A 27,063-nucleotide genomic window follows, 5' to 3' on the forward strand; every position below is an offset into this window, starting at 1 on the left:
TTTTATTCTCTCTTAAAGTAAGAGGGAAAAATCTATTTCAGAGTTTAAATTGTCTTTACAGTGTTATAATCATTTTCAGGCTGTCTTTCATTTTTCAATGAATATTCTGGGATTCTCTTAAGACTCAAATGAATGATATCATTTGGTGAGAATCAAGTATTTCTAAGGAAAAGGAATTTAAAAAATCTTATGTGGTGATCATATGAATAATGAAATAGACCAGAGCGCCACTGATTAAAACTGAATTGTGAGTCTGAGTAAAGATGAGGGGTCTAGAGGTCATCCATGCATAGATATAGATAGTTCCAAATACTATACAGGGTTACACTCTGAAGTTCCTTTGTAATTTGGTGTTTGGAACATACACTGAAGTAGAAAGGTTAGCAGTCTAACGCGGTTTGGTTCTCAAGTCGATAAACAGAGCCATATTTAATTCGTAATATAGCTGAAGTCTGAAAGACTATTTGCGGGTCCAGGGGATGTGACACTCAGAGCTCTAACCCGTGACGCCGGGAGTGATAAGGAAGGGAGAGACTCAGGCAGAGACCTCGGGTGAGATGCTTCGCCCTTCTGGGTCTCAGTCTCCTTGTTCAAGCAAAGGTCTGATCCAAGTCTAAAGTCCTGCGACTATGAATTTAGGATGTAAACTAATGCCATTTCCTCCATTTGCAGAGTTGAAAGATAGCCTTCCTCTCATACCTGCTGGCAGTAGGACCTGGGACTTCCTCAGCTCTAAGCCCAGGTTTCACCGGCTGACAAAGGAAGCCTTACAGGGTGAGCATTTGAGCATAGTTAAAAATAGGATCTCAGAAAGTCAGGTCTGCATAGCTGTTGGGGCTGGAAGATGCTGCTTAGTTTGGGTCAACATCCACTCATATCTTTTTCTTCTTCTGACCCCAGGGTCTTGACTTCTGATTAGAAGACATGTTTCTTTACCTTCTCCTCAACCTTCTCCCTTTCCACAGCCCCTCAAGCCATCACCTACTCTATAGTGGGGAGTGTGGATAAGAACACTGCCACTTTGGTAAGTCAGTGATATTTGGCAAGGTAATATGTGAACGCCACTGCTATATTTAGACCTTATTTGGATTCTGATTTGAATACATAATGTGTAAAAACAAAATAAAACATATTTATGAGACAGGTGGATAAAGCTGGGAAAGAGTAAATCAGGGTTAAAAAATATATTTGGGGGCATTGTTTTTATACTGATATAATCCCTCAATTGACTCAGAACAACAGCACACTAGAGAGGTTGTTTTGTAAAATGGTTCATTTCCATATACACCATAACCACACTGGGATTAAAATCTCCTTGAATATGAATAAAAATGTACTAAAATCTATAAAATTCCTACATGCAAACATGCTATGAACACATTTTTTATTTGAACACCCAGATGTCTGTCATGCAGATTTAAAACATAATGTCACTTTCTGTAACCATGTTTACTAGACTCTTCAAGTCAAGTATATTACACTGTAAGGTATGTTTCACAGTTTATAATTTCCTACATACAAATATGTTCTAAATGTAAATTATTTTGTTTTGAATAATTTATGAACCAAAACAGAGTACAGATTTAGCCAGTAGATAAAAATAAGGCTTGGGCTTATATTTTAAGCATTTTAGAATATGTTATATTAGTCAACAGATGCTCATCTGTTTGTCTTCTCCTAAGGGAACAAATATAACTAAATTACCATTCCTTTATTAGTCCTCGTGAAAGGAAAATCCACTCGACGATAAAGAGCACTGTCAAAAGGCAACAGTAAATGCGTTTCCTTCTTTTTCTTAAAAATTTAATCTTGCATTTATAGATATTAAATGACAATTCATAAATAGTTAGAAACAAAACTTCTTGGTAATTGCTCAAGCAAAATCAAAACTTCTCTTACCATCCTGTTGATCCTTACAAAGTCTTCAGGCTTTTTTGCCCAAGGGGGAAGATCAACGTCATTTACCACCACTTCATCTTCTCTGACGCCAAGATTATATCCATTACTGTTGACGAACATCTCCGGTAGGTAGTAGAACTCTGGAATTAGTTCCTGACAAAAATTAAAATGTAGCATATTAAACCACTTTAAATATCAGTTGAATAAAACTATTAATGTATAATTTAACTGTAAGCTGAATTAAATAATTTATTTCAATGCAATATTTTATTATTTAACTCTATTCTTAATTTTCTTGAGAAAAGAGTCTAGGAAGAGAAGATGAACATTTTTCTTGAATAACTTGCTTGATAATTTATGTTTATAAGATTTTTAATCTTGACACAAATTAGTAAAAACAAATAGGTTACAGAATCAATGACAGTTCACAAGAGCATTAGCAAGCAAATATGTAAATCTACATTTACAAGTCGATGCTATTCAGCAAAATTTCTGCATATTACTAATAATATATTCAAATTAAAAAAAAAGTTGTTGCCAGTGCTGTTTAAAAATCATGTAATACCTTCTTCTTCTTCTTCTTCTTCTTCTTTTTTTTTTGACTACACTAGCAACTACAATACACGCTTTTGATAAAGAGATTCAGTTTTATTTGGTAATTTGGCAAGATAAATTATTTTTATACCCATCACTAAAGATAGTGAAGATATTCAACATGATAATAAGTTTTAAATATTTAATGCAAGCCACCTGAATAGTATGTTCTTAATAAATTGGATACAGACACCTTATGTTACTATACATAAGTATGGCATTAACAACTGGGTTCGAAGAAAATCTGTTTGATGCACAATGTCTAAGATGTGCCTTATGTTACTTTAGAATAAGTTCAATATCGAAATGAATGGATTTTATAACCCTAAAAGTTTTTTTATCGTCTTTTTTTTTTTAAGCAACTGAAAATGAAAACAGAACAATAACAAAACAACCTCACCGTAGTTGTTATTTATACCATCTATACCATGGGAAAATATGGATCTTTTCACATATCGAGATGAGAATTAAATTAACTTCAAATTATATTGTGAAAAGCATAAGGACATTTATTTGTGTAACATAATCAACGTTGATGGCATAGGACCTGAAATTCGAACCTCAGTGTGGTCTTCTCTAGGGATACATGGAAAAATTTTAAGACTACCAGACACAGTTCTTCAAATAAATTGAATTCTTCAGCCCCAAAAAGTACACACAAAAGCTTTCTCTTTATGGATTCTTCTTCTAAAACCAATTTATCTGTTATAGCATAAGTGGGTATTTATCTTAGTAATGCTCTGTGAGAATTTGATCATTATTCATTCTTATGATGATAAATATGAACCATAAGAACATAATAGTGCTTATTTTGTCCAGCATTATAGGAGCATGAACAGATTCATATATATGAATTTTCTGGATAAATGGAATCTAGATTTTTAAGAATCACAGTTTTTCTTCTACTTAAATCATTTACATAAAAATCTTTCTAAAAATCATTACATAATTCCCTGATACTTATTTATTCATACAGTAAAGTTTGATTACCAGACATCGTGATGGGTACCAATAAAACAAAAAAATGAACAAGGCATGGCTTTCCTTTCAAGTACTTCATGTCTGGTCCATGGGGCAGACGTATCAACAGATTGCGATAATGGACAACAGTGATAGCTCTGAGAGAAGTAAAACGAAGAGCAAGAGAGCAGGGAGGAGAGCAGGGGACTGTGGGAAAGTCCAAGGAGACTTCACTGTAGATGGGACATTTCAGTAGAGAGCGGCTAAGACACAGCCAGGGGAAAGGGGCGGGGGACCCGTCAGGGAGGATCATCAAGGACGGCCAGGACCGAAAATGGGCGGAGTGTAGGATGTGTTAGGGGATAGATCAAGATGGGGATGAGATGGTAGGAGGTACAAGAAGCCAGATGATGAAGGAAGTTTTATGCCAAGGTAGACCATTCGTATTTTGTCTCCTTGTTAACAGTTTTGAAGAAGAGTTATTGACATGGTCAAATTCGGTTCAAAGCAAGACGTTGGGTGACAAAGCAAAGGACAGATTGGAGAGAGGAGAGACTACTACATGTGCGTGGGGGGGAGAGGAACCAGCAGTGCAAGAACAGGAGGAAACTGGGAAAGGTAACCACCAGTTGTGGCACATAAGGGGACATCTCATGAGGCTTTATCGAGGAGGAGTAATATGCAACAGAGGGGAAGACGAGTGAATAAAGCTATGGACCCGGGGATGCAAAAAAGAGAAGGTATGAGATGGCTCACGCCGAGAGGCAAACATGCATTAATGATAAATCGTGTGCGAGATATGAAGGCCACAATGAACTGTGGGAAAGGAGCATGACAGTGAAATTAACACAAACAGGAAAGGGGAAATTGAGGAGGGCTGAAAGAAAAACTAATAGGTAAGTAAACACCTTTATTTGCAGATAAAGATAGAGCTTAGTTGGTGGATAAAATGGGGCTGAAGGGTGCTTCTGCAATATCAGATCAGCAAGGATTATAATGGGTTCAATGACAGTGTGTATCATATTGAATGAAGCAATTTGGTGAAGGTCACTGATTAGAAGGCCGAAGTATCATTGCCATTCTCATATATTTGTACTCAGTCAAAGGTTGAAATTCTGCCTCCTAATGGGATGGAATCAGGAGTTGGGTCAGTTAGGATTAGATGCGGCCATGAGGGTGGAGCCCCCACAAACGGGATTAGTGTCCTTGTCTAAGGCCTCAGAAGGCTTGCTTCCTCTCTCTGCCATGTGAGGACACAGCAAGCATATGGCCCCCTCTGAACCAGGAAGCAGGCTCTCAGCAGATACAGAACCTGACCGCGTGGGCACCATGATCTTGCACTTCTAGCCTCCAGAGCTGCAAGAAATACATTTCTGTTGTTTATAGCTACCCAGTTAATGGTAAAATATAGCAGCCCGAGCTGACCACGATAATTATTAACTTATGATTTCAAAGCATTAAGGTAAAACATACAATTTTCTTTTGATCTTGCTCCCACTGTTTGGGACAACATGGTAAATTAGTAAAAGACGGAAAGAAGATAAAGAACTTGCTATTTGCACACTACACGTTTTATATGACACTGAATAGAAATAGCATTTCAAATGGTCTGGGCAGGGGAAAGAAATGTAAGCTCACGTAGCTGCTTGGTGAGGAGGGTGGTTCATATGTAACAGGCTCATGTAAGTTAGGGATTTCCCTATTGCCTTTTGGAACTTATTTTTGTTCATGTCCTATCTCTAGAACTAGACTATATAAGCTGCCTTGAGAAGAGAGAGGAATATATAGCCACGTGGAGAGAGCGACATAGATTTTTTTTTTTTTAAACAGGCTTAAGATTCAATTCGTCTTCAACTGTCTTGGTGCCCAACTGTTTTTCATACATATTATTTTCCCATTCTTTCCTGTGGAATAGGGTCCTATAAAATATGTGGTTATTAACCTACTTAACCACTGTAACGGTATTTCACTGAATGCCATTAAATTAGATTCATAAAGGCATAAGAAGCCTAGGATTTTATATTAATAACGATTTGGGCAAAAGTAGATTTTTGAGCCTTATTTTGTGAGGTTTATATTTCGTTGGATCCCCCATAGGTCTTGGTGGTATGTTTTGTATGCAGCAGGTGCTCATTAAATATTAAAGTACTGACGATATTAGATAAAGTTCTTTTAATATCACTAGAAATCTTCTGGGGACTATGCAGATGGTTGGAAGAATGCCTCAAGATAAGAAAAGAGCCAACGAAGTACTTTATTAAATAAAAGATAAAGGATGAGCCCAGAAACAAAATTTGTACCTCTTGAGGGGAAACTTTTGCAGTTGAAAAAAATGTTATCTTGCCTGTGCTAGCTTCGTTAAAAGATTCAAAAGTGTAAAAGAGTTTGATTTAAATTGAGAAAAAGTGGGTTTTAAAGTTGCCAGCAAAATTGTACTCAAAGTGCAGAAGTGAGAGAAGCAAAGATCGTTTTAATTTAAGCACTCTGAGAAGAGGACGAGGGCTGGCCCCCAGCAGGGAGACCTGAGGGAGGCTGAGAAGGCTCTGCCCTGCTGGCCGTGTCATGTGACATGGCAGAGGACGAGCACTGGGCAGGCACCACCGGGAAGGCTAAATCTAGGCTCGCCAAGAAGTGGCACTACCAGGGCCATCAGGACAGACAGACTCCTCAGCGAGACGTCTCCTCACTGCAGTCCTCACGTGGCCAAGCAGAATGTTGTTGTAAAGCTGGTCGTTAACTAAGATGCTGGCGTGAACTGTTATAGGCTCGATCTTTGAGGGCATCAAGAAACCCAGATTTCTAAAGGTGGGAATTGTCGCAGAGCAGACACATTTTTAGAGCGAAGACGAAGAAATTCCTGAAGCACAGCTGATTTTCAAGACTCCTAGAAAGGACCAGAGCTATAAGTGGCTGACCTGTCTGAACCCTGAAGTCCTGAGCTGGAGAACTTTGGGGTTTTTTTCCTGAAGGGGAAGGAAGAGCGAGTAAAATTATGGAAAGTTCAGGGAGAAGTCGCTGAAGCAGCAGAGTGGGTGCAAATTTTATGCCTCAGTTTTATTGTTTTTAAATCTTGTTTCAAACGGCATTTAAAATTTAAAAGTGAATAAGTAAATATGAATTTAGGTTCCCATTTACAATTTTAAAAAATTGAATTTATAATTTACATTCACACTTATATTATTTAAAAAAATAAACCTAACGAATAAAAGACTTTCATCTCTGAGATTCAACTGTTAGGTCCAAGAAGGTGACAATGACTATATCTCTGCTCCAAGACAAAGAATCAGCTGAAATGTTACCTTTGGTCATTCGATCTTAAAATAGCAGGGTTTTTTGTTTGTTTTGTTTTGTTTTTTGTATCTTACTATGTCTTAGCTGTTCTAAGTCCTTTACATATTTCTCTTAATCCTCACAAAAACTTTATATTTAGATATTCTCATTCTTCCCATTTTGTATACTTGAACACCGAGGCGAAGAGAGGGTAAGTAATGTGCCAATGACCATGCGAACAGGCGGTTAAGCCAGAAATCAAACCCAAACACTTTAAATCCAGGGTCCTGGCTCTTTCATTCTCTATTTTGCCTTTTAAAGAAGCAACCCAGTCACTCTATATGACTTTGTTTTAATTTTCTGCAGAGTTACTATTTTCTTGTTTTATTAATTCACGCTTCCGTGCCCCATGGGAAACCCCATGACACTACGGAGCTTCTCTATTTTGCTCATTTGCTTATCACTCACCAGTTAGGAACGGTGCCTTCCATGCAATAGGTACTCACTACATATTTGTAGGATGAAAAATGAATCAGTTATTGATATATATTTATCATATCCTGAATTACAGGCATGAAATAGTGATAAAAAATATTAAAGGCTGTGGTTTTCAAGCCGTGTTAGTTAAAGCAGAATTACCTCCGGGGGTGCCAGTTGGTTGTAGTTCAGGGGGAGGCTGGGTGGGCAGGCGATTCGTGGGATTGCCCTTTCTTCTCTCAGGGAAGAGCTGCTTTACGTGCATTTAAGTCAAAGAGATCTGAGTTTAAATAGACTGCCTGCTAGCCTGGGCAAGTTTCTTAACGACTTGAAAAATACATCAGTTTCTTGGTATACAAAATTGTGATGATGACAGCATCTAACTCTCAGCGTAGATGTAAGGACTTAATACAGGTCATGTTTGTAAAACTGCATTTCACAGCTTTATGCAAATACATTTTAGAAACTATTCGCTCTATCAATATATATATACATTTTAAAGATGTAGATCAAAAATATTATAGTCGAGTTTATCCAGTAGCCAAGTACATTCGTGATCAGTAAAAAGCTCTGTCACTTTGGATATCTGTATTTGAACACCTACGTAGACTTTTCAGATGAGTAAAGTATTTTTATCAACTATATAGACAGATTATATGCTACCTGGGCTAGTCAGATATATTTTTATAAGTATCTGTATCTCAGATTTTGGTTTTGTCGAACTGCACAACTAGATTGAAATGAATGGTCTAAACCCAAACGAAGTTTATAATTGTTTTAAATTAGCAATTTGTAAAGTTTTTCAAAGATCCCTGTAAAACCCCTCCCACCCCATGTGCCCTTTGGCATTTCCACGTTAGCATTCCTGTTAGGTAGGAAGCCAAGAGCGAAGGGGAACAAAGGACCATGGCCCAGGCCAAAGACCTCCTTTAGGACCTCCCCAAACACTCCTTTTATGCTTATAAAGTACCTCTACATCCTAAGACACAAAGGGGTAAGAAGCCATAAAATAGCAGGCGGGTTAATCCTGCCTCAAGCACATGCGCAGTCAGTGCCACACTAACCTCCCTATGACCTAGCCTCATTATACCGTCATTATAATATCATGCCTATGCCAGGAAGTTCATGAATCATATAACAGACCGAATTCTGGGTAACCGCATGCGCACTAGGCAGTTATATAACAGCCACATGTCAATCAAATGACCTCAGGTGCCGATCATTTAGCATCGCCCTTCTAACTTCCCACCACGGCCCTAATATAATCCCGATCTCCCCACTTCTGTTGTTACAGCCCTCTTCGCTGTAACTTGCCTCTCCCTTGGAGCGTACTTTACTCATACCTTTTGTTTCTGCGTGGTAACAGCCTTCTTGGGCGTGACCTGCTTCTTCCTTGAAATGTACTTTAATAAATTGTACTTTTTTCTAAATTTCAATTCTTTACCGAGTCCGCGAGGAAGAACCGAGGACCCCTCTGGGCCGCCGAGGCATCGACAAATTTCACATCGCCCAGTGAGGTGACACTTCCATAAGGTGGAGTCTACTTCCCCTCTCTTTGAACATGGGCTGGCTTATTTCAGCACACGGAATGTGACAAAGTGACACTGTATGGCTTCCAGAGAAGCCTAAGACTTAAGGGTCCTTGCAGCTCTGTTTCCATCCCTTAGAAGCCAATCATCATATGAAGTGGTGAGGCCACCCTGCGGGAAAGATCACGTAGAGACACAGACACGCCTGGACAGTCTCTAGCTGTTCCAGCCAGCTCGCATGAGCCACAAAACACATGAGTAAAGACATCTTGGTTCCTCTGGCCCAGCCATGCCACCCCAGCCGCCGCTGTGTAGCAGAGGCGAGTGGTTCCTGCTGCGTCTTAACTCCAATTGCACGACTGTCAACAAAGAGTCGCAGTTGTATCAAGACAAAGTTTTGGGCGACTTGTTGACACAGTGGTAGATGACTGAAACAGAAATTTGTGCCTGGGAGTGGAATGCTGACGTGATAAAAACTTAAAGCATGTGGCATTAGCTTTGGGATTCACGGTAGGCAGAGGCTGGAAGCAGGTGAGGAGACTCTTGTGGATCAGGAAGATCGGTAAGGAAGTTGCAATGGGAAGTGGGAGAAAAGCAACCCGTGCTTTGCAGTGGTGGGAAAATGAACAAGACTGGTTTCTACATCAGTGTCAAAGTATCTAAAGAAGTAAGGAGGTTTCCAAGCAGAATGCTAAAAGTGACCACTGTTTTTTGTTTTTTTTTTAATGGTATATGGATAAGGTTTTATCGTTTAAAGAAGAAACTGTTCAGTTTTGAAGCAGCATTTAGAGAAATATAAGGGCCTAGGATAGTCTCATTAGATTCTCAAAATAATAATGGGTTCAGGACAAAAACTGATTCTGAGATGCTGTAAGTAAAATACTGCATGATCTTTACCAGGTAAAGAGTGGGCCTGTAAACCCCTTTGTAAGTACTCCCCAAAATTTAAAGCAGTGGTTTATAGACCCACTCAGCTGCACAAAAAGATTCAAAGACTCTTCAAATCCTTATAAAGAGCATCCTAACTCAGCCTGTCTGGGAAGGATTTGTGAGTGTGAGTCTTTTCTAATTGTGAACTATAATTTAATACATAGAAAGCCCGCTAATGTTTTAAGGTGCTGTACCAACGTGGGCAAAGGAGGCTTTGTCCCCAGCCTTCTATGACCAGGAAGCATGTGAAGAGAGCTACTCAGTGACTGCTATGTACCTCCCATATTCTCCATTTTTTGAATAGAGGGTCTGTCGCGGTTCACCTGTTTTCTGTCTTATCTGTGTACTATACGTACATGGTACAGATAACTTGTCTTTTTATTTCCAGGTCTTCGAATTAGGAATTTCTGCACACAGGAGGAATGTAAACTGTGACTAGAGAGAAGACTTTAGTAAACTGTTTCCACATATGGCCGTAACAATCCTTTCGACCTCCATGTCCTTTTGAAATATGACTGCAGCTCATCTCATCAGGAGGTGGAGTCCATTTTTCCTCTCCCTTCACTTGGTCTGCCCCTGTGACTTGTGAATGTTGCTGGGGTAACACACTGTGACTTCCACGCCTAGGCATTAAGTGGATTTGCCATTCCCGTTTTTTTATCCTCATGGTATCAAGCCACCATGAAAAAAAGTGTGGTGATCTTCCTGGAAAGCCTATATATAGAGAGAGAGAGGAGTGGCCAGTCCTCTGCTCTTCCGGCCATCCTTGTTGAGGCACCAGACATGTGACTGAAGTCATCCTGAACCCTCAGACCCTCACAACCCACCCTAGTTGAACCCACACCTGACGAACCCTAGTCTGATTGTAGAATTCTGAGAAAAAAAGTGTGTTTTTTTCTTTAAGCCACTAAAGTTTGGTGTGATTTTTCACACAGCAATAAATGACTAAAGTATAACTTGATTGGTCAATTATTCCAAATAGTCAAAGTGGCTGGATACGACCATATGATCATGCAGAAGAATTAAAGCAGCATATCATCCAATGGATAAAGCACTGGCAATAACTCAATAGCTCTCAGTGCTAGTTCTGGCTTTGTCTTTGCCTGCTGTGTGTGTGAGAATGTAGGCAAGTCACTGAATATCTGTGAACCTCCTTTATAGAACAGGGGTCATGACAGCTATCTCACCAGACTGTTTTAAGGACTATAGCAAATAACCAAGAAAGAGGCATGTTTGATAACTATTGAGAATTACTCAAAAAATACTTTTATAACTTGTAAGTGCTCCTACAGAGGTACTTCGGGCATCGGCTCGCCTACTGAAAATATCAGTTCCTCTGCTTACTCTCTTCCCATTGATAGATTCCTGTTAATCAGCTTCTCTTTAAGGAAGGAGTCGAAATAGTTTAAAATTTCCTAAATGAAAAACGGTACAGAAAGACACCCAATGTTATTAAAGAAATGGCAAGATGAATATTATAACAGGCATTTGGTGTCTGTAAATGTGATTTCTAGTTTATTTTAACAGCTATACTAAAACCCCACGGTACAGTTAATAGTATTATATGCATTCCATCAATAAGAAGAAAATATCCTCAAACACAATTTCTAATTTACAAGCTTATGACAAGTTCAAGCTGCTGAGAAATTGGACTTGAAAGTATGTCTTAGAATGATAGAAGACCACTATTAACACTATTATAATTGTATACCTATTGCATCAAATCTGACATTTCAGTTTAATATATTTTGCTGAGAGAGCATACTGTTTTATGGCTTCCCAGTGAAATCAAAACCGACCCAGACGTTTTCACTTTTCTAATATAATTCACTGCAAGGTTTTAAAGCTGCCATCTCTTTTCTTCTTTTTTTCCCCAAAAGATTGATGCCCTGGCATTCGTTAATTCCACAAGAGCTCATAATGGGTCAATGAGTCAGTGGTGAGCACCTCCATTAACTGTATTAATTTACACTATGTCACCTTAATGACATTTTGTCGCAGCTACCTTTTCTGACATCTACATAGCTATTCGAAAGTAATATAACAACTTTAGAAGGCATTAAGGAAAATTAGTATAAGAACTACAGTAAGTCGAATGTCACTGTTTACCGAGACTGTGCTAGAGGAAAGAAATAAAAAAATACAAAGTAAAAACTAACCGGTCTGACTTAACTCAGGAGATTTCTCTCCGGAAAGGTCACTTCCCCAGCACTCCTCTGCCCAGCTTGTATTCATTACCACAGGAAGAGACTGACGTTAATAGAGAGAGACAGAATAAAACCATCTACTCTGTTCTCGTTCTCTCTTATACGATTATCTGATAAGTTAGTGGAGATTGTAGAGATATTTTTCTTCAGAGATGGAAAAACATTTTTTTTTTTACAATTATATCATATGCTTTATTTTTATAGCTTAGAGATCAAAAAAAAAAAATCAAAAGCTTAGGTTTTAACACATAGTTAGCAAAACAATTATTACTCTTGGTAACATATTCTTCCATGCTAAATCAGGTATTGTTTTAGAAGGAAAAAATACTGCACACTTTAATCAATATATTTAAATATGAATTTAGAAATCTGAAGGTACCACCAGTATTACTAAAAAACTTTTAGCATTCCCTTAATGAAGATCCCAAAATTCTGATGCTATAAAGGATACATTTGGACACATACACACAACAACAATAAACATGTAATTGAAATATAGCAATATAGCTAGAAGGCTGAGAAACCATACTTGAAATGCAACTTTCTGCAATTTCGAAGATCTTTTTCAGATCAATAAGAGAAAACATATGACTCAACTGAAAAATGGGCAAAAAATATGAGTAATTTTATAGGTCGATAATATACAGGAAATGCTCAACTTCGCTCATAATTAATGAAACGCGAGCTGAAATAAAGACGACTTCATTCTTCCCTCATCAGATTAGTGAAGTTACACCGCTTATTACATGGGGAAGGAGGCATCTTCACACTCTGGGAGAGAATTACCATCTTCAGGAATTATGGTTTGGCAATATCTTTCGAAATTAAAAATGTATGTAGCCTCTGAGCTACTGGTCCCATTAACAGAAATGATCTTTTACTTATATACAGAGTTCATCCAAATGTCTGTGCCAGGATGTCCACTGAAGCCTTGTTTAGCAGTAACACTCAGAGAGAAAGACAAACTATGCATCAATAGGAGATCGTGTAAATAAATTACCATACTGTGTGCCATGTGCACCCTTTAAAAAGAAAGGGTCTACCCGGAAAGATAGTCAAGATATATTATCATAAAATATGAAAGGTGCAGGGTGGCAGGAGAGAATTGAAAATGAGAGCAATTCGTGCAACGCCGAGCTGGGGAAATGAGCTTCTTATGAGCTAATCATTTGGGGGTGGTGTGGGGGGATGGTACCTGTTGGTATTCTGAAGGCCACTTGAGGATAAATAATAAAAAAAACCCAAACTAGTGAGAGCCACTTTAGTCTTTGTCCTTGATGACATAAGCCCAGGAGTCAAAGGAACACAACTAATAACAAGATGCAAATGTTTTTGAAAAGTTGCAGCATATATGAGAATTCTCCCAGCAGTTTTAGAGGGACGAGCCTGATATGGACATTGGTCAGAGACTGCCATGTAACCTGGTGATCAAAAGCATCAACAGAATGCTCAAGACAGAAAGTAAAGGCTAAAACTCTATCCACATACATAAATGAGAATGACTGACTCTGATGTATATGTGGGCTTGTGAGGGTGAATCTGAACTAAGTTGAAAAACCAAGTTTCTTTTTTGTGAGGATGTCAAATAAGAGTGAGAAGGTACTTTACATGAAAGAGTTCATATGGATACAGCTCTGAATTAGATATAAATAATCTTACACACGATAGGACGCCTTAAAATATAGACAAGAATGTTTAATTCACATTAAATATTTGTTGAATGCCTTTTTTTATGAACACTATGTGAATTCTAGAAGCCTATGAGCTCCCCATTTCCTGTTAATTCTCAAAAGGTTATTAAGAAATGAACCCCCTCCCTGATTTCATTGGTAGTAAATCAGTTTAAATTTTTTTTCGGATATTTTAGAGTTTAATTCTTCAGTGAAGTTATAAGTCTGTTAGGAGAAAAATGTGAGCCTTAAGAATTTAATATAGTAAGGATGAATGTTAAATTATCTTATTTCCAAACGTGAATACGTTGTGTAGGTAAATTAATATTCATTTATGCAAACTTTGATGGCAATGAATAAAACACATAGATATGTCAAACACTCCCTCCTTGGATCCGTATTCTTTTTTTGCTTTCAAAAAAAAAAAAACCAAAAAAAACTGAACAAAAGTTGTATCCGTCCACTTTTCTTACAGTTCAGTAACCCTGCAATTGCCTTTTAAAAATGTTTGTAATAGATAAGCATAAATATGAAAAGATAATTTTGATGTTATGTTCTGCCTTTTGTTGGATTAAGACACTAAATAGAATAATACTAAAACATTTTTATATCTAATAGTATGAGTGGCAGTGATGGGGAAAATTTTGCCTTGAAAAAAATGAGATTAAAATAAGAAACACACAAACTTATGCAATAACCTAAACATATAATCTTATTATCAGGAAAAAAGTCACAAAAATCAGTGAACAAATGCATTTTATATTTTGAATACAACCATTTAAAAAACAAAAGTCCATATAAATGAATAGCAATTCTTTATATTTAACAATAGTTAAGTAGTACCAACTGTAAAACTGCTCTGCTCTCTGGCTGTTCCCGGACATTGTGTGCGTGTGTGTGTGTGTGTGTGTGTGTGTGTGTGTGTGTGTGTGTGTGTTGGTTTAATCTAATGTGTATTGTTGCACAGTATCCCCAGGCACAGTCAAGTAAAAGCTAAGGCTGTACAGAAGAGCCTACATTTTAAATGGGTCTTGTCATTAATGCTTTATTAATTGCCCTAGGCTATGTAAACCCAAAGCTGGGCAAGCTATAACAATATGACACATTAAGGTCAAATCCAATCCCTGCTGTGTTTTATGGAATAGGCCAAATATTGAGTTAACAGCAGGAAAGGCAATTTATGGGCTTTTCTTTCCATCTCCTGATTATTCGATCTAAATTAGATAGGAATTATTCGAAATAAGCAAAGCACTTTAACTGAATAATATAAAAGGATCCTGAATCATTTTCTATGATGCTCAAAATTATTTCCTGTAGTTTCCTTTCAGGTTAGATGTAATACATAATTTTAAAATATGATGGAACAAAGCTGCGGTATGCAATGTCTTATACATACATCTCAATTTAAAAAAATAAAAATTCAACATATTTTGAAATAAAATTAATATCAACAAATGAAAGAGCCTACCTTTACATCAGAAGTGTCTCTCTGACTAGTTCTCCAAGATCTCGCGACTGATGAAAAGGTTCGATCTGGATGGTCGAATTTTCCATCATTTGCATTGAGGAAGAAGGTTGTGAAAGGTTCCTAAGTAAAAAAAACAAAAAAAGGAAAAAGAAAAAAAAAAATAGAAACAATAATTTGACCCTTCTGAACACAGCTCCCTCAGTCCTTTGTAAAATATGACTTTCTTTGCCCTCCTGCGGCAGAAAAAGTGCAGGGTCCTGGCAAGATGCTCACGCTAAGGAGTCATGGGGTACCAGTCTGGGCCTGACTGGGTCAAGGTCACCTGTCACTCTGCAACCTTGGTAGGTAGTTATTTTGCTTCTTGGGCTTCAGTCTTCTGATCTATAAAATGGTGGAGTTCTAGTGCTCTGAGATTTTATGATAAATGATTTTGCATTACTGTCAACCTATAACTCAGATTTTCTTTCTCATAACTGAGGCCATATACCTAGTAACAACATTGCAATAAGAAAATCCTCTGACGCTGCTCGCGGCAGTGTGCAATGACATAGGAATGTCCATCTGGATCACCCACCAAAGACTACTAAGTGCTCCTACCACATTATGGTCTGGTGATCTTTTTAAAATGCAATTCCCTGCTTAGAATCCTTCCATAGCTTTTCAGAGCGTTTAGGAAAAAAACTCTAAACTACTTAATTTGTCTTCAAAGTGCCTGAATGATCTGGAACTTGCTTGACTCTCATCTCTCACCATTAGCTTCTTCACAGTCTAAGGTCTTGCCACACTGCTCTCACTTCTTGCCCTTTGTGGATGAAGTTCCCTCTGCCTGGTTACAAGTTCACCCTTCTCCCTCACCATCCTTACTCGGCTCAGCTCTTTTTAACTTTTAAGTCTCAGCCAAGGTGTCATTTTCTCTTGAAAGACTTTTCCTGATTTGTTAAGCTCTCCAGTATGGTCAAATAGCAACCTATATTTCCTCGAACATCACTGAAGCATTATTCACACTGTTTAATAACTGATTTTTAACTTGTCTCTCTTCCCTACTACATGAATAGGTTCCATGTGCATCTTATTTACTGTTTTATTTCCAGCACTTAGAACAACAGCTGGTACACAGAAGTTGCTCGATGTAGAATCCACTGAAATGATGAATGAGCTAAAGTAAGTGCAAGTAAGAGTAGATAAACTTGAGCCCTTCCAGTATTCTGTGACTATTATCTTATACTAACGGTGTCCGTCACCAACGACATGTTCCCATAGCAAGAAACCTAGGAACAATTCTCTCACAAGGTCTTAATGTATTTAATTTTAATAATTTATCTGTAGTTTTTGTTGAGAGGGGGGTATTATTGCTGATACCATTAAATTTGCTTCCAAATGTAAAAGGATTAAATAACTTTCATTCTTACTAAGGATTTCTTAATTAACTACAAGTTTAACAAAGATAAATAAACATGTCCTGGAAAAAATGGTTCAATTCTTGACTCAAGTCTAAGATGAATGACATATCACCTCTAGGTTCAATAATGCTAAGAAATATTTCCTATTTAGTTTTTTTTTTCCTTTAATATACAATCTGTTCATTCTTTCATATTCACAAAATATTACTTTGCCTCTTTAAACTCTTCTTTTTGCCATTAGCCATAAAGCCAAGCTGTCAGGCAACAGCTACGCATATCCATCTTCCTTAGAATCTTCCTGAAATTTAGTGTGGTCAGATATCATCAATTTTATAAGTTTGTAATGTATCACTAATATTTCATTTTCACTGTTAAATGACAGAAAACTATCGTGAAAGAGTTAAAATGAAGAATGATATAACAATATATAGGTAGGGGAGGCATTATTGATTCACCTGAAAATCAGATTTGCATCCAGGAAGTCCATCTTGCTGTTTAAGATTTTAAGTGATATGAGAGACAAATAGATGTCATCATAATTAAGTTAGGAAAAAAATTATGAGCTGTCTTTCACTAATTAATTTGCTTTGTGGAGTTTTAACTCACTATTAAATAGAAGATGGTTAATGCAGTATAGCTTATCGTCAAATTAAACTAAAGTGGGGATATAAAATTTCTAAAAGCAGCAATAGTAAATCAAATGAAATGTGACAGATCTAAGTTTGAATCTTGGTGGAACCACTTAACTCTAAGGCAAGTAACTTAACCTTAAGTAGTTGTGTTAAGTATCTCAGTTCCTTCATCTATGTTAATTGGAAATGACAACACCTTGGGGGTAATTATGGGAATTAAATAAGATTAAATAATATTGAGAGCTTGAAGTATCTTACCTGACATAGAGTTATAAAAATGACTACCAGCTTTACGCACTGTGTCGAATATTCACTGCTGGCCTCTGTAGCAGACTGCCAGTTCACTAGACGACCCTCAGGTCTTATGTGACTCTGTATCCTTAGTACCAAGCACAGCACTTGGCACACAGTTACTGTTTAATGACTGTTTGTTGAACACACCTAAAAATACCAGGTACTGTTGGGAGATGGGGTATAAGTAAGACGTGGTTTTCCTTGTCAGTTCTTAACCACTGGTTTGACCAAAAAGCGTTATCTTCAGAATCTACTTCATTATTCTAAGATACAGATGTAAGGCATTTTTTTTCTCTATAGATAGTAGGCAGAGATTAATTTAGAGGGATCAGACTTATCTCAATGATTTTTAACTTATTAAATAGACATGAGTGGAGACCTATTTATAAAAGCAAAGCCTTAACTTCTTATCAGCAGCCATTAAAAGCTGATCTCTACCCCAATCTAAACGATCCTTCCTAGTTTTTAACCCTTAACAAAGACATGCCAAGAATAGCACGGATGGACATAGTGAAAAGCAATCAGAAATTGAAGAATTATTTTTATTTCTGGTCACAAAGTTTATGAATCTAGCAGCACCTAAAAGCAGAAAATACTGAAGAATTCCACATTTCACTGTTTTAAGTAGCTTTTAAGATCTGATTAACAACTGTTTGAGGGTCACATACTACATTACTGACATATAATTCTCATTATTCCTGAAGGCCTCCAGCTGCTACACTGGTAGAGCACTAATAGAAATTGATAACCTATTTGTTTATAAGTGGGTATTGATCTTTCAAGCTCCGATCACCCTTTTCCCCTTCAAGGCACAGTGCGAGGCCTTTCTTTTTCATTCGACTCGTGCCTGCCTAACACAGAGGATCAAATACTATATTAAGCTTAAGAAACATTTATATTTCTTCACATAACACTTGCACATTGAATCATTTTCTACGCGTATATCACCACATAAGATACTTGCTTATTATGCTAAAAAGTTTTCGGCTTGGAAAATAAAATGTATAAATGAATAAACACTAAATAGAAATTTCGGAAATTAGAATACTGGCACTTGTTGGGCTTTAAAAACTTCAGGTCAGGTCCTGTAATATAAATGGCCGATGGCAGACTTCCTCCTCCTAATGACAGCTACCCTGAGGTCACTTCATATCCTCCGACACTTTTTCAGCGCTGGAAAATAAAAACAACTGGCCCTGCACTGGGAAGTACCTGTCCTACTAAATCCTATCATAACCTTTAGTCCCTTGCAAGGAGACTAACAACTTTCCCTGCCTTTCAATGATTACGGACCAATTAATTCCATCCTGAGCAATCTTACTACACCATTCCTCTTATTCCTGTTCCTCTTTTTAATTTTCGCTGACTCCTTTATTCTGTATATGATTTTTGATCCGCCATAAGAATCTTTTCTTAAGTCCCTCTCCTCTTGTAGTTTACTTCTTTTCTTTCTCTTCATTTCATTTGAAACAAACTCCATCCATGGGTAATTGGTAGTGCTGGGATATAACTATATCAAAGAAAAAATGTATAGCAAAGGTAAGGGAACTAAGAGTCACTGAGCGCCTTTCTATGCTTGGCGCTGTGTTGTCTCAGATAACTCAATCCTCACTATTAGCTTTCAGAGTAGGTCAATTATTCCCGTTTTACATCTCAGAAAAATCAAGACCACATTCTGGGAAGGTGGAGGAGCCATTATTTCTGCTGTGCTTTGTCTGACTTCGGAAGTGTGTTTTCTCCCACTGCTTTTGAAAGAGCCCAGAGGTATCATTTAGAATCTTCAGAAAGTCTGTTAATTAACCTATGTACCCACTATACACAACGCTCCTGGTTAAGAATTCCTTATCTTCTTCTCGGCAAATAGGCATTATCTTTAAGCAAGATAAACAAGAGGACAACAGTTCATTCAGTAGCGTTATCTTTTGTTTTAATTATGACACTTGCAAAAATGTTTCTACTATTTTTTTTCACTACAAATATACGTTTTTAAAAATACACTGCGATTTAAACAGGCTTTCAAAGCAACACATACTTTATGAAGAAAGTCCCAAATTCTAAACAACTGATTTAAAAATGAACTGTTGTTGCTCCTAAGAATTATGATTACATGTCTGACAAATGAGTTTTGGATAGATAGGTTGAATATATTAAGTTCGAAAGGTGAATAGGTTATTAAGGGATGTAGAGGCCAGAAAATAAAATTTAATTACTTCTGTGTATATGCTGCATGCGTGGGGTAAGATTTAAGGTAAAAACATTCCAAGTAAAATGTGTCTTTTTATACTAGTTAGTATCTGAAGAAACTCCACACTCTGCTGAAATAGTTTATTCATCAGCTGCCCAATGGTGGCTAGCAAAGAGACAATCTTGTAATTCAGACAAGTGACTTCACTGGTAGTTTGTCTAAAATCACATTTTTAATTTAAAGTAATGAGGTATGTAGTTGATTAGCAATCTCAAGCAATTATTATCACTGTCATACTAATATATTGACTGACACTAATAATGAGTTTAATGATTTTGAGTCTAAAAGGTTTGAGAAGTAAAGGGCAGATACTTACTTTAATCTGAGTTTTGTTTTTATGAATGAATTCCTAGTGGCATGAATTTTCATGCACTTTCTACTAACTCCTACTGGGCTGGGAATGGGGGAACCACGTTCCCTGGGGCATCAGGTTGCACACTGAGTGAGCTGTTACCCCGTGACACTTCAGTCTGTCATAGCACAACGCAGAACGTGCTGGCAAATGGGTTCCCCTAAAAGCAATCCTGTGGATCTGTTCTGTCCAGTACAGTGGCCACTCGCCACATGTGACCACCGAGTACTTGACCTATAGCTAGACTGAATGTGTTATAAATATAAAGCAAAAACTGGATTTCAAAGACTTAACCCTCCTCCAAATCAAATATCTCATTAATAATTTTTATATTGGTTACGTGTTGAAATTGTAACATTTTGACAAGTACATTTATTAAAATTAATTTCACTTATTTCTTTTTACTCTTAAATGTGGCTATGAGAAATTTTAAATTATACAAGTGGCTTGTATTACATGTCTGTCCTGTAGCATCCTATGAATAGCACCGAAAGGACATGTGTAGAATGTGCAGGTATGCATAGCATTTCTGCCACATCCCTGCATAGGCTCAAATTTGTATTCCGTTTCACTGACTAAATCAATCTAAGGATGAAATATGATTTATTATTTGAGGAAGTGATTAGCTTATAAGGAGTAGAAAGCTGTTGATAACAAGTACTTTTATCAACTCACACTTAAATAAGTCTTATAAATCTGATTTCAGATCAATTCGATTTGACAGAAACCAATGAACACAACTTTATGTATTTCAAAATGCTATCGTATATATGATGCATACGTTATAGATATATCATATATATTCTCGTTTAATTCTCAAAACACTTTCCTTGATAATATTTTTTTCAGAACTGGCTCCTGACTTTTTTTTTAAAATCCCCAAAATATCAGAGAGAGAGGTGTCTTACTCCCCATGGCAGTGCCTCACTATAGCAATAATTGTCCTTGATGGGACATAAGGTGGTATGAAAAAGCCTCCCAAGTTGAATATCTCTGGTTCAAGTTTGCTTCCCTAATGGTTTTGGGAAGCCCTGACAGTTCCCCGTGCACTAACTCGATGAAGCCAGAGACTGCGCTGCTTAGAGGTTTACCTCAAGGGCTGCTTAAGCCCAGGTAGGTCTTTTCTTGGCTCCTAGAAGGAACCTAAGTAGCAAACAGGACTTACATTTTACTGATACACTTTTTTGCTAGTTTTTTTTTTCTGTTTTAATCTCCTTTGCTGATTTTTTTGTTATAACATTTATAACACGCAAAGCTAATAAGTCATTTCCTACTCGTGGCATTAATAATTGAGAATTTGGTTTTACGGTCTGACCATTTGGTTATCAGAGAATCCAATTTATTAGTATTTTGTTTTCTTGTCTGCCTGGTCGTGAGCCTAAATTCAATAAGAATATATTTTATGTCCATTATAGAGATCTTGCCTGGTAAATTTTTGTGTTGCTGTGTTTAGTTCTGACCTGTGGCTGAAACTGCAGGATAGAAGCTATAAATTCTCTATATGTGTGTCTGTAATTCCGAAAAGCCTTTACTTCTTCTGTGAGTGTGAAGTATTTTCCTATGTCTGGAGAGTATTAATAAGTTATTACAACCTATAAACTAAAGGTGCTCTGTTCTGATTGGTTTATGGTGTTAAACAGGCACTAACATAAATCTAACATTCCCCCCAAATTAACAGATAATAAAGAAATATAACTTCTTATACTTTAGAAGTGCTAGCATTAAAAAACCGTATTTCTTAAGAATATGGTTTTTCTTAAGCGATATTTTAGAACTGCTAGCTCTGAATTGTTTTTGTAAAAAAATCCAAGTTCGCATAATTAAGGTAAATTTTTAAACAAATTAGGCTAATAACTTTGGTCTAAGAAAGTTTTATGTCTTTTCCTTTAGTTTATAATTACAGAGTTTATTTTTAAAAATAAGATTTGAGTTTGTTTTCTCACAAACTAGTTAATCTCAACTTCTTTAACTTCTCTTGCTGGTTTAGAATTATGAAAAATATAAAATTTGTGTTCAGTTAAATGGAATCATAATTCTGACAAATTTTTTTATAACAGAAATCGATTGCAGTATATCACCTATTAGTGACTCATAAGTTATTTAAAACACAGTCATACTACATATTTGCAGTAAGTTCAATTTCTCTCCATTATGTAGAGAATGCTTGAGGAAGACCTCCAAACTAAAGCTGTGATTTAGGCAGAGGGAAGAAAATATATATTTGAAAATAGAAGATCCATTGCTATGTGTGCACATTTTTATGAATGTTACTTTACAATGTGTTTCTGAGGCAAATCAGCCTCATGTCTCAGAGTGGTCTGAAGTATATTAACGGTAAGGAGAGAAAGCATTACTGATTTTATTGATTCAGAGATTTGATTTAGAATTTTAGAATACTCCTGGGTTGCTTATGGTAAAAAAAAAAATAATAATAATAATTAGATCATCTGACTCCAGTAACTGCTCTTAACGAGACTAGATTGAAAAAGGCAAGACTACAGGCAAACAGATTTGTTAAGAGCTTGTGCAATAATCTAGATGAAAAATAATGGGAAAGTGAACTAAGGAAATGCCAGAGTTAATAGAGAGAAGGAGACTGATTATAGAGATATTTAGTTGGTAGAACCTAGCCGATGTGATATCTGACTGGATGTAAGGGGCCGGTAAAACAGAGAAACACATCTCAAACAGGTAACCGGGTGAGTGATCATGCCATTTATTTAGACAGTAAATGTAGTAAGAACCACAGCAGGTTTGCAAGGAAGAAGAGTCTAGTTTTGAAAATGATTTTTATAATATTGTGAGATATACAGGTGGGAAATACCAAGTAGGATATAAAAATAGATTTTGGTTCTTTTTGTAAGTTGTTCAAATTTAAGAAGTTCACAATAATCTATCTTCCTAACCCAATTTCGCCAATGAAACAACTCACTTCTACTTCATTGGTCTCTAATCTTTGTTTAAAACAAATAAGAATATTTGATTTGTATTTAATTTACTTATGTTAAAACCTTTAAGGCATTAATGGCAAACTGTGTCTTAACAGAGATACTCACGATCCGAACAAGCCAGGATAAGGTAGATGTTGCTGTTGAATAATGCGTGTTATAATGGTATGGTGGGCTTTGATCATCTTCCCATGTCTCATAACGCTCTGCATAAAACACAGCTCTCTTTGGGTTCAAAGCACCAATTGGCTATGAAAAGAGAAAAAAAATAAGCATTTTGTTTAATACAGTCATATTAGCCATTCTACATTATAATTCTATCCTGAAAGTAACTTACGATTAATTCATTTATAAATGATTTAGTAGTACGTTTTTACCAAATTTAATTTTGATATTAATTATAGATCATTACACTTGCTAAAAATCACCCAAGAAGGTGCCTTATGTATGCATGTAAGGTTTCTAGATTTTACCAAAAGTTTCAGTCAACTGGATTATCAGAGATGATCCAGTTTAAACTATTAAGTGAAACCAATATTTTAAATGTTATTTTCCTGGCTACCTAACAACAACCATAATGAACACTTAGCTGGACGACAGGATATCCAATGAGAAAGTGAAGCAGCTGACCATGTAACAACCATGTTAGAGAAAACCTCGTCTTAGCCTGTCACCCAGAGTGCAAAAGACAACATCGCCCATATGGAAACCGTGCACGGGCGGCTGGAATGTCAGTCCAAATCTATTACACTGAAGCATGTATCCTTCTGATTAAGTTAAACAGCAAACCTAAGGCTGATGGAAATAGTTCAGACAATTCAGATTTCCTGGAAAGCATTTTAAGGCCACTAAGACCTTTCCTATCAATACCGCCCCGTCACCCATTATGATGGTGATCCCTACAGTGGAGCACACAGTAAAATGCTCAGGGTACAATACATATTTTTCTTGCCGCAAAGCATGTGTTAATTGGATCATTGTCTAAAATTTCTTAGCACACCTAATCGTTAAGAATTTCTCGCATGTACTCCTCATGATTTCAAGCAGCAAACTGCCTTAGCTTGAATTTTTGTCTGATTTTGGCTGAACAGGAACCGGAGTCCACTCTTATGATACTTAATAGTTACATTATTTTGTTTTAGGTTGCGTACTATGAAAATAAATGTTTATAGAGAAAACAAAAGATGAATACTAAATATAATACATAATTCCTTTATTTCAAAATTTAATATTACTAGTTAACTATGAAGTTCCCCCTAAGGCTTAATTTTAACAAGAGAAGTAGTAGAAAATTAGTATTTCAATGGGACAAATAATGCTACACAAGAGAGAAAGATTCATTTATAAATTGCTTAGAATCTTTTTCTTTTCGTCCTAGGGGACTAATTCAGACAACACAATGCTGTCAACAGTTAAAAGTCTGTTAGAATTTCCATAATAAACTATTTGTGAGGGTTCTTACTCTGAATATTAAATTATTCGAATATTAAAATTATTTGCAAATTATGTTCATTTTTCTTTAACTTGATTACTAGTACGACTAGGCTAAACAAAGACTAAACAATTTAATCATTTATCTTTTAAAAACTTTGGTTTAAATATATTTTTTAAATGTTCTAGGCTTAATCTTCAGTGTGTTAAATCTCACTGGTATCCTTCAAATCCTTTTGCACAGATGTAAAAAGGCAATGTAATTTCATTAACTGTCATAGAAAGTGTTATTAATATTTAAAACAAATAATTACTTTTTGGGGAAAAAGGTAATTACTATAGTGAAATGAATGTGAATTCTGTTACAATTTAGCAATAGAAATGGTAACTTTTTCTAAAATGGGCTACATATTTTATACTTTTCTAGATGTGCAGATGTTTCTCTAATTCAATATTATAATTATATTTTTCAAAGCATTTACCATGTTTAATACTTTGTTCTGTCTAGAATATGGCAGAAGATCTTTCACAGGCATAACATGTCTGACAATCTTTAAGGATTGACCTTATCTGATATTGTTTGCTCTTCCAGACCTCACGAGACATTCTTGCAAAAGGAACATGGCCCTTGCTCTAATCTTTTCCAGCCTTCTCTTCAACTACTGGAAAAGGGATAAAGTAAATATTTATACTTTTTATTTTACTCGAGTTTCATCAAAGTCATTTTACTGGTGTGTTTTTCACAATAATACTGTGTAGGAAACAGCTGCACAGCATTAAAGTCTGTAAATGCCTTCATTAGTAACTTTTAAAATATATTTCTAATTTTGAATTTTTATCTAATGCATTTAGAAATAAATATCATAAAGCAAAATGTAAATGATTTGGTTTGTGCTTATTATTTTCCAATTATTTTACTTATAATAATCAAGAAACAATACATCATTCCAAGGAAAAATGCTTCACAATATCTGTTTGGGAAATGAGAATTTCATCACATCACAGATGACATATTTTCTTATGGGACCCAAATATTTAGAATTATCTATGTCTGTCTGTCTATCTATCTAATCTATCATCTATCTATCTATCTATCTATCTATTCATCTATCTATCATCTATCATCTATCATTATCTACTTACCTAAACTTACCTATTTACTTGAGTATTTATACCTAAGTATAAATTTACGAGGTTTTAAGTTATCCTTTTAAAATTTCAGCAAATAATGCAACCCAAATTTAGCAAATAATAAGGCAATAATTCTAATAATAAAGTTAAACTATACTTAATGAAATTTATACATTTATTTTGCAATCCTTTTCAAATTTTATCATAATTACCATAACAATTACCAGTTTCCTTTTCTCTCAAACAGGAGGCATATTTAGACAGAGCCACCTCTGTGCCTTTTAGGTGTTTCTGTATGAAAGGTTTAATTGAAAGTTTAGATATTGCCATTAGATATATTATTTTGTCCTTGTAAGTTGCTACAAGTTGACACTGTGCCAGATACCAGAAAATGATGCAAAAATTAAAAATAAAATTTCTACTTCTACAACACTTTATTATTATAATTCATTTTCTAAAACTGCTATAAAGCCTGAAAAGCTTGTGAAAAGCATTATTTAAATATAAAATTGGTGGAAAATTTTATGTGTAACATTACCATGTCTACATAAAACACTATTAAATTTATTGAAGAAGTAATGTTGAAGATTTTCTCTATCATTCAATTTCCCCTTTTTGTGTATTAAACAGAGAAATTTGTCTCAGCCTCAAGGGCCACAAAAAGCTCTGTTTTCCTGAAAAAACGGTGACTTTATTATATGGAATAAAAATCATAACAGATGCTTATGGAGATTTATGTTAAAGGCTCTGAGAAATATTACTGTAAGTAGAATTGTTTAACTTTGTTTACCCCAGTGTTTCTTATCTATCATCTATCTACCTACCTATCCACCCATCCATCATCTAACTCTTTATCTATATCTATCATCTATGTATCTATCTATGTGTCTATGTATGTATGTATGTATGTATGTATGTATGTATGTATGTATGTATGTATCTATCTATCTATCTATCTATCTATCTATCTATCTATCATCTATCCTAAACCTCATCGTTCTTTTTGTTTCTATAACTGTTAACATGCGAGAGAATGGGTGTTCCTTGAAATACACTTAGAAAAATTCTGATTATAATCTTTATGGTATATATTTCTGAGTGCTACCTTTTCATTTGATTTCATTTTCCTAATTTCTTTCCGTTTCTGTACTTTGATCTATTGATATTTTTTTGTTTTATATAATCTTATGCATTTTATCAAGTCCTTTTTTATGGGACAGGTATATCGATTAAATGAGGTAGACAAAAATGAGCAACAAAATATTTAAATAAAAAATACTTTTGAGTAAGTGGCACTATATAAGCGATGAAAAGATTTTTAGAGAATATAGAATTCTTGAGCACAAATCAAAAATAAATATGGATTGACTTTTGGCATGAGTGGTCAATGCCATTAAAATAGACTACATTTCTTAAGAGAAAAAAAAAACAAAACGATTTTCAAGGAGAAATCCGAGGTCCAATTAGAATATTAATAATACTGAACGTTGGGATATCCAAAAACCTGAAAATACTCATGACGTTCATGGTATTAGGATTCCACAGGGAGAGTTCACTATTGCTGCTGCAACTGCTAACGGCACTAGAGATTTGTGTAAGAAATTGCTTTCACATCCATCTTCTAGA

The 27,063-nt window shown here is 35.8% G+C and overlaps 1 protein-coding gene across 13 annotated transcripts in view; it reads right to left on the minus strand.

Moving 5' to 3' along the window:
• The window catches only part of NBEA (neurobeachin), a 629,692-nt gene that overhangs the window by 51,537 nt on the left and 551,092 nt on the right, over positions 1-27,063 (minus strand). For all 13 annotated transcript variants that reach the window (XM_039873014.1, XM_039873019.1, XM_039873011.1 and 10 more), the window contains 3 exons: positions 22,984-23,124; positions 15,005-15,124; positions 1,900-2,052 (listed from right to left, as the gene is read on the minus strand). In XM_039873014.1, coding sequence (XP_039728948.1) covers positions 1,900-2,052; positions 15,005-15,124; positions 22,984-23,124 — 414 coding nt within the window. The remainder of the gene's footprint in view (positions 1-1,899; positions 2,053-15,004; positions 15,125-22,983; positions 23,125-27,063) is intronic.

The sequence above is a fragment of the Pteropus medius genome, unplaced genomic scaffold, assembly GCF_902729225.1.
Source record: "Pteropus medius unplaced genomic scaffold, Ma_sr-lr_union100, whole genome shotgun sequence".
In the NCBI taxonomy this organism is placed as follows: domain Eukaryota; kingdom Metazoa; phylum Chordata; class Mammalia; order Chiroptera; family Pteropodidae; genus Pteropus; species Pteropus medius.